The 18,394-nt window shown below is 47.8% G+C and overlaps 1 protein-coding gene across 9 annotated transcripts in view; it reads right to left on the reverse strand.

Moving 5' to 3' along the window:
* Nucleotides 1–18,394, reverse strand: part of wnd (Mitogen-activated protein kinase kinase kinase 13 wallenda) — a 216,016-nt gene that overhangs the window by 155,587 nt on the left and 42,035 nt on the right. For 3 of the 9 annotated variants that reach the window (XM_070082207.1, XM_070082206.1, XM_070082204.1), the window contains exons 1-2: nucleotides 7,306–7,519; nucleotides 557–1,202 (exon numbers count right to left, since the gene is read on the reverse strand). The exons of 5 other annotated variants lie outside the window; for them this stretch is intronic. In XM_070082207.1, coding sequence (XP_069938308.1) covers nucleotides 557–1,056 — 500 coding nt within the window. In that variant the 5' untranslated portion in view covers nucleotides 1,057–1,202; nucleotides 7,306–7,519. Of the gene's footprint in view, nucleotides 1–556; nucleotides 1,203–7,305; nucleotides 7,521–18,394 lie in introns of those variants that run through there. One more of the 9 variants, XM_070082205.1, reaches the window with a different exon arrangement.

Here is an 18,394-nt window from a genome sequence, read left to right on the forward strand (position 1 = left end):
CCAGTCCAGAGTTTAGGTCCTCGAGTCACGCAAACACCCCTTAACCCCAGAAGTTTCTAATGGTAACCCAACAAAGTTAGAGTGTCTGCCTAGATGAAGGTCTACAATGGTTCAGTGAACCGGAACGTTGTCATGACTTCCTCCTATGTGAAGTTGTTTGTGTATCGTGTATAATCAGAAGTATTTCTTTTGATTTCCTTTCCTAGGATGGGACCCCAAAACAGCCATCTAACAAGTACCCATCTAATTACTTGGTTAACATGGGCAGCAGGTATAAGGAGATGACTTGCCTAACAAGCAAGCTTGGGTACTTGTGAATCTAGCATAAGTACTGAGCTACGAGTCACCTTCTAGGCACCGACAAGTCTTTTGTATATACTAACTAGTGACTCTGTAAATGGTCTAAGTCGGACCGACGTCGTAAGCTCCTCTCTCCTACGTGCGGGTTATTTGTATACTAATTAGCTACTATTATTCTCACGTGCCTTTATTTTCTTATGATACTCGTGCCATATATACAAGAATTACATACATAAACAAACTATTTGTTTAATACCTGTGTGTGGTGTAGTAGAGACGGTGATAGTTGCTGGATGCTGGGGTAGCAGTGACGAAGCTGGGGGAAGGGATGACATAGCTTGGAGATATTACGTAGGTAGAACTGGCAGCCGCGGAGGTAGAGCTGGCTACCACATAGGTAGAGCTGGCAGTGGCTGTCACATAGGTAGAAGTGCCGGTGAGGTAGGTATTCGTCGGAGTGACGTATATAGACGCGGCAGTGGCACTAGACGAGGCGCCAGTGATCCAGGCTGTGGTGGAGAGAGGATCACCACAGATGGATGCTGGAGGCAGTGCAATAGTAACCCCAGAGGCTCTCTTGGCCTTTGAGGGCGAGAGTGAAGTACTGTTAAGTGTGGCTGGTGAGGTGGTAGTGACTGCTGTAGTGACTGGTGTAGTGACGGGACTTGCATACCTCCACGAGGGTCCTGGCTCCGTCGACACGTAGAAACTAGGAACACACTCCACCCATTCTTTCCACTTCTTATGATCAGACATGCTTGTAGTTAGTGCCTCACAGAGGCACTCACTGCACTCACAGCTTTCACAACTATCGTGTCACGACCATGTTTTTCTTACCTTGGATCAACACAACAACTGGAATAAACCCTTCACTTGTCACATTTTTTTTTCAGTATACAGTCCTGGAAAAATAGCAATTTTTAATTTTAGCCTTCGTTTACTTACTGCTGGGAAATATATTGCCCAGCAACTGCAATACTGCACACCGAGCTACACCGACCCTCTGCTGCATCTATACGATGCTTAAAAATTTCAACGATACACTGCTAGCCACCTGCAACACACTAGTGTGTTGTAACAACACACCGGAGTGTCTTGTAACAACACATTTTTATCTTCTCACCTTCCATTCTCTTGTCTCCTACCTGTGTATTTTTTTTTTTTATAATTTCCGCTATTTTCATCATATATTTCTAACACCATCACCACACATCTTCCTCAGTGATTATCTTCGTCATATATATTGTCATCCCTCCCTCCTCCATCTTCCCATTCTTGCTAACACATTCTGGACAATATACAAGCATTTCCTGGCGCCTCATGTTCTCTCAAGATTTACAACAACACTTGAATAAGGAAGGAGTCGTCGACCTCTCGTAAAACATGTAAACATTTTGACAATATCGTTCTATAATTGTCTCTCTCTCTCTGCTTGTCTGTAGCTCTCACACAATCTCTCTCTCTCTCTCTCTCTCTCTCTCTCTCTCTCTCTCTCTCTCTCTCTCTCTCTCTCTCTCTCTCTCTCTCTCTCTCTCCCTCTCCCTCTCCCTCAGATTCATCAGTCGTCCATTCAGTGGTTCTGTAATTGCTCTCTCCACTCCTCACACTTCTGAGGCTCGGCCTGGCGCTAATGAGAACGTATTTACTCGTTGCCATCCTCATTCCTCCTCAGCTACGTCTTTTACAACAAAAAAAAGCAGGCAAAAACGTGATTGGGTGTAAGACCTGCCTACTATGGACCAATAGGCCTATACAGACCTTTATTTTCACGTTCTTACATAGCTATGTTTGCTGATAGGCTCTGATGTGTGCGTCACTAGTTAATACAGTCCTTCATAAGTTTGTTTCTCCGATGTGCTGGTTATTTGTGCACTGTCTGCTGTGCTCTAAGGTGCGCATAGGTGCTCTTAAAGCTCTCAGATGCTCTAACTTGGCGCCTGGCACTACTTGCCAGGTCAAGGCTATCAACAGGAGTTACTGCACGAATCACTCCTCTAATTTATAACTGTCTGGTATAAACCTTGGTAATAAATACCGACAAAATGGTTTTTCTAACATACAGAGATTTAAGAGACAGTGTATATAGGCGGAGTGAGGTGTGAGTGACGCATGGAGACCTGAAGAATGCCATATTGGGATGGGTAAACAATGGGATTATGTGAGTCCTGTGTTGCTGGGTAGGTGGTGCCTTGCCTAGTTGAGTATCATGTATGATAATGTTTGAGAAATTTGGAGGTTTCCAGTATTATGTTCTTTGATATCGGCGACGGCGATCAGTGAGGCTTCCAGACGTTGTCGCGGTCTAAGATCTTGTTCAGTGAGGACGACCTGTGCCTCATCCCAGTTCATCAAACGTCCCGTGGACTCCATGGGACGTTTGATGAACGGGAGTCCTTCAGGTCACTATGCATCACTCACACCTCACCCTCAGCCTACATACAATGTCTCTTAAAACCTCTGTATGTTAGAAGTGATCAAGGTTCCAGGACCGAAACGTTTTCAAATATGTCCTAGTGTTTGCTTACCTGTTTTTCTCAACCATAATTCTGTGTGATCTTCAGTTTTATTTCCTCTTTACTCAGTCTAATGTTGTGACTTAAAAAGAGTGAGTATGACATTATATTAGCAGCCGGAAGTGACTCTAACACTTCAGGGATATATACAAAAACTTGTAACGGATAGAGAGAAAGTCAAAAACTAACACACTTGACTTAACACAAAGGACTCTCCACGTCAACAAACTTAACACAAAGAACTCTCCACGTCTTTTCAACTGCCAACCAGCCTACATAAGGGAGATTACCAATAGACCCCTGGCTGTCTTCAAGAAGGCACTGGACAGGCACCTAAAGTCAGTACCTGACCAACCGGGCTGTGGTTCGTACGTCAGCTTGCGTGCGGCCAACAGTAACAGCCTGGTTGATCAGACCCTGATCCACCATGATGCATAGTCTCGGACCGAGCCGCGGGGGCGTTGACCCACGAAACCTTCTCCAGGTAAACTCCAGGTAAACGTCAACAAACTTAAGTTAGCACCGGAGGACAACTTCCCAAACTTTACATCAACATCTCCACAGTCAAGTTAATAACACTTGAAAATTAGTTTTTTAGGTGAAAAAAAACTTAATGCCATGAATTATTCATTGTCTCTTTAAATGATCAAAATCCATATATTTATTACCGTGGAGCAGCAGCAGCAGCAGCAGCAGCAGCAACAGCAGCAGCAGCAACAGCAGCAGCAGCAGCAGCAGCAGCAGCAGCAGCAGCAAGAAGGCTCTCAAAATATGTTGTAGATTTTTTTTCGAAAATCATGAAAAATGAGGTGATGACTGGTGAACATATATCCCTGGCGGGCCAGTGTTGGTCAGTACTGCAAGATATATACCCCTGGCCGGCCAGTGTTGGTCAGTACTGCAAGATATATACCCCTGGCCGGCCAGTGTTGGTCAGTACTACAAGATATATACCCCTGGCGGGCCAGTGTTGGTCAGTACTGCAAGATATATACCCCTGGCCGGCCAGTGTTGGTCAGTACTGCAAGATATATACCCCTGGCCGGCCAGTGTTGGTCAGTACTGCAAGATATATACCCCTGGCGGGCCAGTGTTGGTCAGTACTGCAAGATATATACCCCTGGCCGGCCAGTGTTGGTCAGTACTGCAAGATATATACCCCTGGCCGGCCAGTGTTGGTCAGTACTGCAAGATATATACCCCTGGCGGGCCAGTGTTGGTCAGTACTGCAAGATATATACCCCTGGCCGGCCAGTGTTGGTCAGTACTGCAAGATATATACCCCTGGCCGGCCAGTGTTGGTCAGTACTGCAAGATATATACCCCTGGCGGGCCAGTGTTGGTCAGTACTGCAAGATATATACCCCTGGCGGGCCAGTGTTGGTCAGTACTGCAAGATATATACCCCTGGCCGGCCAGTGTTGGTCAGTACTGCAAGATATATACCCCTGGCCGGCCAGTGTTGGTCAGTACTGCAAGATATATACCCCTGGCGGGCCAGTGTTGGTCAGTACTGCAAGATATATACCCCTGGCGGGCCAGTGTTGGTCAGTACTGCAAGATATATACCCCTGGCCGGCCAGTGTTGGTCAGTACTGCAAGATATATACCCCTGGCCGGCCAGTGTTGGTCAGTACTGCAAGATATATACCCCTGGCGGGCCAGTGTTGGTCAGTACTGCAAGATATATACCCCTGGCCGGCCAGTGTTGGTCAGTACTGCAAGATATATACCCCTGGCCGGCCAGTGTTGGTCAGTACTGCAAGATATATACCCCTGGCCGGCCAGTGTTGGTCAGTACTGCAAGATATATACCCCTGGCCGGCCAGTGTTGGTCAGTACTGCAAGATATATACCCCTGGCCGGCCAGTGTTGGTCAGTACTGCAAGATATATACCCCTGGCCGGCCAGTGTTGGTCAGTACTGCAAGATATATACCCCTGGCCGGCCAGTGTTGGTCAGTACTGCAAGATATATACCCCTGGCCGGCCAGTGTTGGTCAGTACTGCAAGATATATACCCCTGGCCGGCCAGTGTTGGTCAGTACTGCAAGATATATACCCCTGGCCGGCCAGTGTTGGTCAGTACTGCAAGATATATACCCCTGGCCGGCCAGTGTTGGTCAGTACTGCAAGATATATACCCCTGGCCGGCCAGTGTTGGTCAGTACTGCAAGATATATACCCCTGGCCGGCCAGTGTTGGTCAGTACTGCAAGATATATGCCCCTGGCGGGCCAGTGTTGGTCAGTACTGCAAGATATATACCCCTGGCGGGCCAGTGTTGGTCAGTACTGCAAGATATATACCCCTGGCCGGCCAGTGTTGGTCAGTACTGCAAGATATATACCCCTGGTGGGTCAGTGTTGGCCAGTACTGCAAGATATATACCTCTGGTGGGGGTCAGTGGTGTTCAGTACTGCAAGATATATACCCCTGGCGGGTCAGTGTTGGCCAGTACTGCAAGATATATACCTCTGGTGGGTTAGTGATGACCAGTACTGCAAGATATATACCCCTGGTGGGTCAGAGGTGGTCAGTACTGCAAGATATATACCCCTGGCGGGTCAGTGTTGGCCAGTACTGCAAGATATATACCTCTGGTGGGTTAGTGATGGCCAGTACTGCAAGATATATGCCCCTGGTGGGTCAGTGGTGGTCAGTACTGCAAGATATATACCCCTGGTGGGTCAGTGGTGGTCAGTACTGCAAGATATATACCCATGGTGGGTCAGTGTTGGTCAGTATGCAAGATATATACCCCTGGCCGGCCAGTGTTGGTCAGTATGCAAGATATATACCCCTGGCGGGTCAGTGTTGGCCAGTACTGCAAGATATATACCTGGTGGGTTAGTGATGGCCAGTACTGCAAGATATATACCCCTGGTGGGTCAGTGGTGGTCAGTACTGCAAGATATATACCCATGGTGGGTCAGTTTTGGTCAGTACTGCAAGTTATATATCTCTGGTGGGTGAGTGGCGGTCAATACTGCAAGATATATACCTTTGGTGGGTCAGTGGTGGTCAGTACTGCAAGATATATACCCCTGGTGGGTCAGTTTTGGTCAGTACTGCAAGTTACATATCCCTGGTGGGTGAGTGGCGGTTATATACCCCTTTTGAGTCAGTGTTGGCCAATACTGCAAGATATATACCCTTGATGGGCCAGTGGTGGCCTGTACAACGATATATACCCCTGGCCGGCCGGTGCTGGCCCCACGCGGCACTGGGAAAACCACTGCATTTTAAAGACCGCAAGAGGAGAGGGACAGGGAGCTGCACACCACCTTTAAGACCTTGCTCCTGGGAATACCTGTGTCGACACTCCGGTAGGCAGCACACACAGTGATGGTGATGCACTGACATCTTACAGTACCCATACTGTCAGCACGTACAGTATTTAAGGAGAGGTTAGACAAGTACTGCCTACCGCAGTGCTCCTCCTGGCTTATGTTCTTATATGATTGTCACCTGGGTCAGTATTCATTGATAATATCAACACGCTCCTTATATTATCGTCACCTGGGTCAGTATTCACTTATACTGTCAATATTTTCTTTATTTCATCCTCTAAATAAGTGCACACAGGAGAAGCAGCTCACATGAACCAAAACGAAATAAAAATATACAAAACCAATGCCTTCAGTGCGAAGGCAGCGAGCAAGTGAACTATAATACCAAGATTCGCACTGGAAGACAACTCGGTGTATAGATTCCAGAGAAAATGTGGCAGAGTCCAGACGGCGAGGAGGAAGCTACATCAGTTTAGTCGAGGTGCAGAGGCGGGGCCCGAGAGCTAAGGCTCAACTGTAAGCTATAACTAGGTGACTAACAAACATTGGAGGGGTGGGGGGGGGTACTTTTAACAGGCTTCACGAAACCTTGTGTAACACAAGCATCCAGGATTATTTCCAGTCTGACGGCACTTTAACACGACCTTGAGGGTGAGTTTGACCTTGAGGCTGATGACACTTCGCTAGTCAGCATCACACTTGAGGTCGACCTTGAGGGTGTAGCTGAGACACAACACTGGTCCACACCACTGTTAAGGTCGACCTTGAGGGTGTGGCTGAGATACAACACTGGTCCACACCACCACTGTTGAGGTCGACCTTGAGGGTGTGGCTGAGACACCACTGTTGAGGTCGACCTTGTGGGTGTGGCTGAGACACAACACTGGTCCACACCACTGTTTAGGTCGACCTTGAGGGTGTGGCTGAGAGACGACACTGGTCCATACCACTGTTAAGGTCGTCCTTGAGGGGGAGACGCAAGATACAGGGGTCACCATCTAAACGTATTAACCATTTTAAGTAAGACATCTTCTTAAACCTTTCATCACTAATTATTTTTTTTCCATTTATTAAACAAAATCAATTGACTTGAACGTCGCTGCTGGACAAGGCACTACTGACGCACTTTTTCTCTTATACTGGAAACAAGTGAAATGCGGTTCTCTTAGATCTTCCACACTGCTGATATTGCAACTCTTACCTTCTAACACATTACACTCAACGATTTATTTTATTTTCCTGAATATATTTCTTGCATAACCACAGTGCAGGCAGTGAGCAAGGTAACTAGGCTTACAGGATCGCTAGGCCTAGGGGCTAACGAGACCTCTAGACTAAGCAGGTCTCTAAGGTAAGCAGGTCTCTGAGGTAAGCAGGCCTGCTAGAGGGTGGCGCCACAGAGGTTCCAGCAGTCGTCATTCCAGTGGTGAGGCAGAGTGAGGGGAACTACCCTGGCTGAGGGGAGTGTTAAACATGCCAGCTCTCTCCAGCGCAGCATAACACCCCTCATATCACACAACACACAATCACTCTTCCTGCTGCCTGCAAATTCAACCTCCCTCAACATTCACTTTCCCTGCACCACACGGTACAACATACTGCAAATAAATTACCACCAAGGAAAACGTAACTAGAAAAACACTGGTGAGTGTGGCAGCAAGAGCTGGGTGAACGTCAACAACACACACACACACGCACACACACACACACTCACAAACACACATACACACACACACGAACACGGGTCGGGATTTCCCAGCTTTCCAGATGGAGTCACTTCCAGGAACGACGCAGCGGCAGAAGTCAGTCCCTCGCCAGACTCCCTGCTACCCATATACCTTCTTACCTCGTCTCCACCTTGTTCTACTCGCCAGCTCTAACCAGCAGTTAATCTTCCAGTAGAGTTCTAAGCAAGTAAAAGCTTAGTGTTGACCACCTCACACACACACCTGACTACAGCACCAAGACGGAGTGGCCGAGTTTCTTCCGAATGATCGATGCTTAATGCAAGGCTTGGGAGTCACGGGAATTTTGGCCTGTTCTATTTGGCTTAGCATTTCAGTAGGTTACTGTAGACACATTCCTGCTAAGGTTGTCGCACCCACACACACACACACACCCACACACACACACACACACACACACACACACACACACACACACACACACACACACACACACACACACACACACACACACACACACACACACACCTCTTACAAGGTTAGTGAGGAACGTTCAGGCAAATACCTCACATTGATTAAGGTTGTTCCTACTTCCATTCACAAAGTGTCTCAGAGTGCGTCATGACCTCCCACAACCATCCTTATCACCTCACCTTTAACAACAACAACAATAATAATACCGATAATAATAATAATAATAATAATAATAATAATAATAATAATAATAATAATAATAATAATTAATAATAATAATTAATAATAATAATAATAATTAATAATAATAATAATAATAATAATAATAATAATAATAATAATAATAATAATAATAATAATAATAATAATAATAATTAATAACAATAATAATAATAATAATAATAATAATAATAATAATAATAATAATAAGCCATGCCCCTCCCTCAAAGGGTACATTCAGCCCTTATTTTTAAAGAATTAATCTTATTTGGTGGTGGTAAAGGTCAGGTGCAGCCTTAGCGACGATGACGTAGTCGACAGGGTTCAAACCCAACTGACAACCAGTTCCGGCTAGGCCTTCACTAGCTGTTATAACAACTTATGAATGAGACCAGAGAGTGAAGAGAGAAGCGGAAGAGACAAAGAGAAGAGAATGAATGTTCGTAGAGTAACAGGTGATGTAGAGTGTGTGTACTCACCTATTTGTGGTTGCAGGGGTCGAGTCATAGCTCCTGGCCCCGCCTCTTCGCTGATTGCTACTGCGTGTGTGTGTGTGTGTGTGAGGGGGGTCAGTGTGTGTGTGTGTGATGGCGGGGGAGGGGGAGGGGGTGAAGGCACGCAGGCGCCCTGCCCGGGTATCGATCCCGTGTCCTCACTTCTAACACTATCGTCAGGCCAGGGAGACTTGCAAGGTGCTCCAGCACGCATGTGTCTCCCTCTCTTTACACTCCCTCCCTCACCTCTCCCTTCTTCCATCATTTCTCTCCCCCTTAACCCTCTCTTTCTCTCTTACACTCCTCCATCCCTCCCTCTCTCCCTTCTCCATCATTTTGCTGAATATTCTCGCCTCATTTGTGATAGTTTTTTGGCGAATTGTCCGAATTACAATATTGTGACTTCGTTTCATATTTATTTTCCTATATTCTATCTACTTGTTTGATAACCATGTCCCTATTGACTGTGATATATCATTTGTTTTCCTCAAACTCTTTATAATTATTAATTACTGGGAGATCATTCATATTTTCTCGTTCGGAGACTGACGGGAATTTATTGTTAGAGAAAATACTACATTTCCTGCTCATTATCAGTAAGTTTTTAAGAACATAAGAATGGAGGAACACTGCAGAAGGCCTACTGGCCCATACAAGGCATGTCCTTATCAAAAACTATTTCCCAAAAGCTACTCAAGAATTTACTCCAGTTGAGAGTAAGACACATGTGCAACATCTGGGTATCTTTATTGTAGACGTTTCGCCATCCAGTGATGGATGGTTGAGGGACTGATTACCTCATCTTCTGTACATAGTTCTACTGTCTTCAAGTTATGTCCTGGAATTTGTATTGATAAAGCCACTGGATGGCGAAACGTCTACAATAAAGATACCCAGATGTTGCACATGTGTCTTACTCTCATCTTGTCGGTATTATATACCATTCGTACACAATTTACTCCAGTACCAACACCAACAATCACACCCAGCCCCTGCCACTTATGTTAGGTAAGACATATATGTAACAGTTAGGTATCTTTATTTAGAAACGTTTCGCCTACATAGTAGGTTTCTTCAGTCGAATACAGAAAAGTTGATAGAAGAGACGTGAAGACGATGTAATCAGTCCATCACCCTTGAAGTTTTGAGGTGGTCAGTCCCTCACTCTGGAGAAGAGTTGTTCCATAGTCTGAAACAATATGGAGTTGAAGTGACAGGATGGAGGCTGATTACATCGTTTTCACATCTCTTCTATCAACTTTTCTGTATTCGACTGAAGAAGCCTACTATGTAGGAGAAACGTTTCGAAATAAAGATACCTAACTGTTGCATATGTGTCTTACCTAACAACCTGTCGGTATTTTATACCATTTTAATATTCACCCTCCCACTCATACATTCGTCCAATCTTAAAGCTACCCAGGGTCGTAGCCTCGATTACCACACTCGGAAGATTGTTCCATGCATCCACAACTCTGAAAACCAGTGCTTACCTTTGTCCTTTCTAAATCTAAATTTATCCAACTTCAATCCATTATTCCTGGTTCTTACCTGATTCGATATCCTCAGTATTTTATTAATATCGCCTTTGTTTATACCCATCATCCACTTTTACTGGACTTACTTTTAAGTCGGTCCATTTTTTTTTTCCTGATCGTCGTCCTGTACACTTGAAAGAATCATTTAGTCTTGGATTCTCTTGCAACTTTACTTTCGTAGTCTCTCTTTAACATTTCTTATCCATTTCTTTACCTTTTTCAGTGTGGATATATGGATCCAAGAGGCGACCCTCTCTGCTCTTCTGGTCTCATCAAAATGGTATACAATACCGACAGGTTGTTAGGTAAGACACATATGCAACAGTTAGACAACTTTATTCCGAAACTTTATTCCTACTGTGTAGGCGAAACGTTTCGGAATAAAGTTGTCTAACTGTTGCATATGTGTCTTACCTAACAACACATCTTCTGGTCCCCTTGTGAGTTCTTGTCTCACCCAAGAGATGTTTTAGTCTCCTCTTCATCCATCTCACAGCATTTTCTACCTGATCTAAATTTTTCTGTGGAGAATATAATGTTCTTTGGGCAACTTACCCATTACTTAGCAAAGTCATATCAGCAGTTCCCTTCCTTACCGCTTACTTGGAGGATGTCCCGGGGGTCAGCGCCCCCGAGGCCAGTCCATGACCAGGCCTCTTCTTATATGTGATGAATGGTTTTGAAAACCGATAAGTTGAAGATTGAGACACTTATGTAACATATGGGAATCTTTATTGAGGAAACGTTCGCCACAGAGTGGCTTCATCAGTCCCTCAGCTTGGAGTCGATGTGTTCAGTCCATCAATCTTGATGGACTTAACACATCGACTCCAGGCTGAAGGATTGATTACCTCAAACTCCTCCTCTCCTTACACCTTTGGACGATGACCTACTTACATTAGTGGCAGGTCCCACTAAGATCCCGCCTCCTCCTGCTTCAACTCATCTCACTGCAGTATATAAGCCACCTCTCTGGCCCTATGCTGCACTTACTACAAGAGTGATGGACTGAACACATCGAATCCAGGTTGAGGGACTGATTACCTCATACTTCTACTCTCCTTACCCATTTCTACTTTGTATTGGACTGATGAAGCCACTGTGTGGCGAAACGTTTCTTCAATAAAGATTCCCATGTGTTGCATAAGTGTCTCAATTCTTCAACTTGTCGGTTTTCAAAACCATTCATCACATCGACTCCAGGCTGAAGGATTGATTACCTCAAACTCCTCCTCTCCTTACACCTTTCTTCTTTGCATTGGACTGATGAAGCCACTGTGTGGCGAAACGTTGTCAATAAAGGATCACATTATACTTCATATGTGTTTATATTTCCAAAATATTTGCTCAATCCATTCGGAATGCTACCCATTCAAGCCCCACTTATTGCAAAGGTGTCTTATTCCTCACAGAATCACAAGCCAGGTGAACCCAGGTGCTTCCTAAGTCAGCTATAATATGCAAAGCGAAAATCTAACACCTTATATTCTGAGTTAATGTTAAAGTTATCTTTTGTGATCACTTGTGCTAAGCTCTTCAGTGTTCTCTAGACTATTTTTCAGGGTCTCCCTTTTGTCATAATAAGATCAAGCAGGACATTTCCTCTACATGATTATAATTATAGTGTCATAAATGGGAAAGAGCTAAACCTGTAGGAGTATACAGCGCATGTGAGGGGGGGGGGGGTTGGAAGGTATTCAGGCTTAATTCAGGGAACCGGAGCACAGATCCAATTCCCTAGATCAAGAGCCCCTCACCAGCATCATGGAACCTTTTTTGTGGGGGTCCTCTACATGAATGGTATACAGTACCAATAACATTAGAACATAAGAAAGGAGGAACACTGCAGTAGACTTGCTGGCCCACATGTGCAACATCTGGGTTGCACATGTGTCTAATTCCTCAGGTTATTCTCTCTGGAGGCTTCTCTTTCAAACTGCCTAAAAAAAAGACATAAACAGAGTTAGACTACCTCTAGGAAGTCGTTGAGCTCTAAATTCCCAGTCAAAGAATTCCAGTCAATGTTGGTAAAATTATAATCCCCAGGAAGTACTACGTTATCGTGTGGTGAAGTTTTAACAGTTTGACCCAGAAGAATCTTACTTGGTCGCTATCCAAGTTCAGGGGTCGTCACGCACAATATAATATCAACTCTTCATGTCCTAGAACTCACGAAATCGTAATGACACGATTGGAAACAAACCATACTACGGGTGGGGATAGAACCCGCGATCAGAGAGTCTCAAAACTCCAGACCGTCGCGTTAGCCACTGGGCCAGCTAGCCACAATAAGATTCGTCCAACTAGGTATATTTCAACACCATAGGAAGGTTAGCATAGGCACCACTGTGACCACAAGTGCAAGTTTTTACAGACGAATCTCCAGCTAGCGTGGCCGTGACGAACTCTAGCTCAAGTCCCCTCAAAGCCGTCAACATGACTCACGAATTCGTAATGACACGACGGTCTGGAGCTTTGAGACTCTCTAATCGCGGGTTCTATCCCCGTCCTTGGTATGTTTTTTTTTTAATGTACTAGAAATTCTACCCAGACGGATCCTGACGCTTCAGGGCAACCATGACCACAGACCTGGTATGGAGGAGGAGGAAGACGAGGGAATCAAAGATAAGTGGTTCAACCACTTTTGATTTTTAGGTGATAACGTGTGTGTGTGTGTGTGTGTGTGTGTGTGTGTGTGTGTGTGTGTGTGTGTGTGTGTGTGTGTGTGTGTGTGTGTGTGTGTGTGTGTGTGTGTGTGTGTGTGTGTGTGTGTGTGTGTTACACATTTCTGGTAATGATGCTGTACAAAGAGGATGTTTACCGTACTTCCCAGCGATGGTACACCTATATACAGGTTTGGAAAAAAACTCAAATCTGGACGAAACGTTGTTCTTATAAAACCTTGTTCCTTATATCCAGCACCGTCACAGCTACCATTATAACCATCCGCACCACCATCACTACCACCCTAGCCACTACCACTACCACCCTAGCCACCACCACTACCACCCTAGCCACCACCACTACCACCCTAGCCACCACCACTACCACCCTAGCCACCACCAAGACCACCCTCGCCACCACCACTACCACCCTAGCCACCACCATTACCACCCTAGCCACCACCACTACCACCCTAGCCACCACCACTACCACCCTAGCCACCACCACTACAACCCTAGCCACCACCACTACTACCCTAGTCACCACCACTACCACCCTAGCCACCACCACTACCACCCTAGCCACCACCACTACCACCCTAGCCACCACCACTACCACCCTAGCCACCACCACTACCACCCTAGCCACTACCACTACCACCCTAGCCACCACCACTACCACCCTAGCCACCACCACTACAACCCTAGCCACCACTACCACCCTAGCCACCACCATTACCACCCTAGCCACCACCATTACCACCCTAGCCACCACCACTACCACCCTAGCCACCACCACTACCACCCTAGCCACCACCATCACTACCACCCTAGCCACCACCATTACCACCCTAGCCACCACCATTACCACCCTAGCCACCACCACTACCACCCTAGCCACCATCACTACCACCCTAGTCACCACCACTACCACCCTAGCCACCACCATCACTACCACCCTAGTCACCACCACTACCACCCTAGCCACCACCACTACCACCCTAGCCACCACCATTACCACCCTAGCCACCACCACTACCACCCTAGCCACCACCATTACCACCCTAGCCACCACCACTACCACCCTAGCCACCACCACTACCACCCTAGCCACCACCATTACCACCCTAGCCACCACCACTACCACCCTAGTCACCACCACTACCACCGTAGCCACTACCACCCTAGCCACTACCACTACCACCCTAGCCACCACCACTACAACCCTAGCCACCACTACCACCCTAGCCACCACCATTACCACCCTAGCCACCACCATTACCACCCTAGCCACCACCACTACCACCCTAGCCACCACCACTACCACCCTAGCCACCACCATCACTACCACCCTAGCCACCACCACTACCACCCTAGCCACCACCATTACCACCCTAGCCACCACCACTACCACCCTAGCCACCATCACTACCACCCTAGTCACCACCACTACCACCCTAGCCACCACCATCACTACCACCCTAGTCACCACCACTACCACCCTAGCCACCACCACTACCACCCTAGCCACCACCATTACCACCCTAGCCACCACCACTACCACCCTAGTCACCACCACTACCACCGTAGCCACTACCACCCTAGCCACTACCACTACCACCCTAGCCACCACCACTACAACCCTAGCCACCACTACCACCCTAGCCACCACCATTACCACCCTAGCCACCACCATTACCACCCTAGCCACCACCACTACCACCCTAGCCACCACCACTACCACCCTAGCCACCACCATCACTACCACCCTAGCCACCACCATTACCACCCTAGCCACCACCATTACCACCCTAGCCACCACCACTACCACCCTACCCACCATCACTACCACCCTAGTCACCACCATTACCACCCTAGCCACCACCATCACTACCACCCTAGTCACCACCACTACCACCCTAGCCACCATCACTACCACCCTAGCCACCACCATTACCACCCTAGCCACCACCATTACCACCCTAGCCACCACCATTACCACCCTAGCCACCACCACTACCACCCTAGCCACCACCACTACCACCCTAGCCACCACCATCACTACCACCCTAGCCACCACCATTACCACCCTAGCCACCACCACTACCACCCTAGCCACCACCACTACCACCCTAGCCACCACCATTACCACCCTAGCCACCACCACTACCACCCTAGTCACCACCACTACCACCGTAGCCACTACCACCCTAGCCACTACCACTACCACCCTAGCCACCACCACTACAACCCTAGCCACCACTACCACCCTAGCCACCACCATTACCACCCTAGCCACCACCATTACCACCCTAGCCACCACCACTACCACCCTAGCCACCACCACTACCACCCTAGCCACCACCATCACTACCACCCTAGCCACCACCATTACCACCCTAGCCACCACCATTACCACCCTAGCCACCACCACTACCACCCTAGCCACCATCACTACCACCCTAGTCACCACCACTACCACCCTAGCCACCACCATCACTACCACCCTAGTCACCACCACTACCACCCTAGCCACCACCACTACCACCCTAGCCACCACCATTACCACCCTAGCCACCACCACTACCACCCTAGCCACCACCATTACCACCCTAGCCACCACCACTACCACCCTAGCCACCACCATTACCACCCTAGCCACCACCACTACCACCCTAGCCACCACCACTACCATCCTAGCCACCACCACCACCCTAGCCACCACCACTACCACCCTAGTCACCACCACTACCACCCTAGCCACAACCACTACCACCCTAGCCAACACCACTACCATCCTAACCACCACCACCACCCTAGCCACCACCACTACCACCCTAGCCACCACCTCTACCTCCCTAGTCACCACCACTACCACCCTAGCCACTACCACTACCACCCTAGCCACCACCACTACCACCCTAGCCACCACCACTACAACCCTAGCCACCACTACCACCCTAGCCACCACCATTACCACCCTAGCCACCACCATTACCACCCTAGCCACCACCACTACCACCCTAGCCACCACCACTATCACCCTAGCCACCACCACTACCACCCTAGTCACCACCACTGCCACCCTAGCCACTACCACTACCACCCTATCCACCACCACTACCACCCTAGCCACCACCATTACCACCCTAGCCACCACCACTACCACCCTAGTCACCACCACTACCACCCTGGCCACCACCACTACCACCCTAGCCACTACCACTACTACCCTAGTCACCACCATTATCACCCTAGCCACCACCACTACCACCCTAGTCACCACCACTACCACCCTAGCCACCACCACTACCACCCTAGCCACCACCACTACCACCCTAGCGATCACCATTACCACCCTAGCCACCACCACTACCGCCCTAGCCACCACCATTACCACCCTAGCCACCACCACTACCACCCTAGCCACCACCACTACCACCCTAGCCACATTACTACCACCCTAGCCACATTGCTACCACCCTAACTACCACCATTACCACCCTAGCCACCACCACTATCACCCTAGTCACCACCACTACCACCCTAGCCACCACCACTACCACCCTAGCCACCACCACTACCACCCTAGCCACCACCATTACCACCCAAGCCACCACCACTACCACCCTAGCCACCACCATTACCACCCTAGCCACCACCATTACCACCCTAGCCACCACCACTACCACCCTAGCCACCACCATTACCACCCTAGCCACCACCACTACCACCCTAGCCACCACCACTAACCACCCTAGCCACCACCACTACCACCCTAGCCACCACCACTACCACCTTAGCCACATTACTACCACCCTAGCCACATTGCTACCACCCTAACTACCACCATTACCACCCTAGCCACCACCACTATCACCCTAGTCACCACCACTACCACCCTAGCCACCACCACTACCACCCTAGCCACCACCATTACCACCCTAGCCACCACCACTACCACCCTAGCCACCAACATTACCACCCTAGCCACCACCATTACCACCCTAGCCACCACCACTACCACCCTAGCCACCACCACTAACCACCCTAGCCACCACCACTACCACCCTAGCCACCACCACTACCACCCTAGCCACCACCATTACCACCCTAACCACCACCACTACCACCCTAGCCACCACCACTACCACCCTAACCACCACCACTACCACCCTAGCCACCACCATTACCACCCTAGCCACCACCACTACCACCCTAGCCACCACCACTACCACCCTAGCTACCACCACTACCACCCTAGCTACCACCACTAACCACCCTAGTCACCACCACTACCACCCTAGCCACCAAAACTACCACCCTAGCCACCAAAACTACCACCCTAGCCACCACCACTACTACCCTAGCCACCACCACCACCCCCACCACCACTACCACCCTAGCCACCACCACTACCACCCTAGCCACCACCACTACCACCCTAGCCACATTACTACCACCCTAGCCACATTACTACCACCCTAACTACCACCACTACCACCCTAGCTACCACCACTACCACCCTAGCCACCATCACTAGACCTCGTTGTGGTGCCACTCTCTCCCTCCCTACATTAAATGATCAGCTTCGCCCTTCAACACTTTAAAGAGAAATTGATGTCTTCAGACCCTTCTATCTCTCCCGCCCCCCCCCCCCCCCTCTCTCTCTCTCTCTCTCTCTCTCTCTCTCTCTCTCTCTCTCTCTCTCTCTCTCTCTCTCTCCCTCCATGATAGATCACTTCCCATGCCTCTGTCAACTGAGAAAGATGAACCCACATTTCTCTGTTAGCTGAGACTAAATGACCCTTTTTGTCAGCTGAGAGAGACGATTCCCACTTTTGTCAGCTCAGAGAGATGTGTCCTATATATATATATATATATATATATATATATATATATATATATATATATATATATATATATATATATATATATATATATATATATATATATATATATATATATATATATATATATATATATATATATATATATATATATATATATATATATATATATATATATATATATATATATATATATATATATATATATATATATATATATATATATATATATACAATCAGCATTGGTCTTGGTCCTCGCCTAGCCGCCTATGTTCTCGATGAACACAGGTGTATTTGCGGCAGTGAATCGGCAGACCGATTCGGGTATCACGGTCTTGTTTGTCATAGATCCGAGGGAAAGATTGCA

This window comes from Cherax quadricarinatus, chromosome 7 (assembly GCF_038502225.1).
Source record: "Cherax quadricarinatus isolate ZL_2023a chromosome 7, ASM3850222v1, whole genome shotgun sequence".
Lineage (NCBI taxonomy): Eukaryota > Metazoa > Arthropoda > Malacostraca > Decapoda > Parastacidae > Cherax > Cherax quadricarinatus.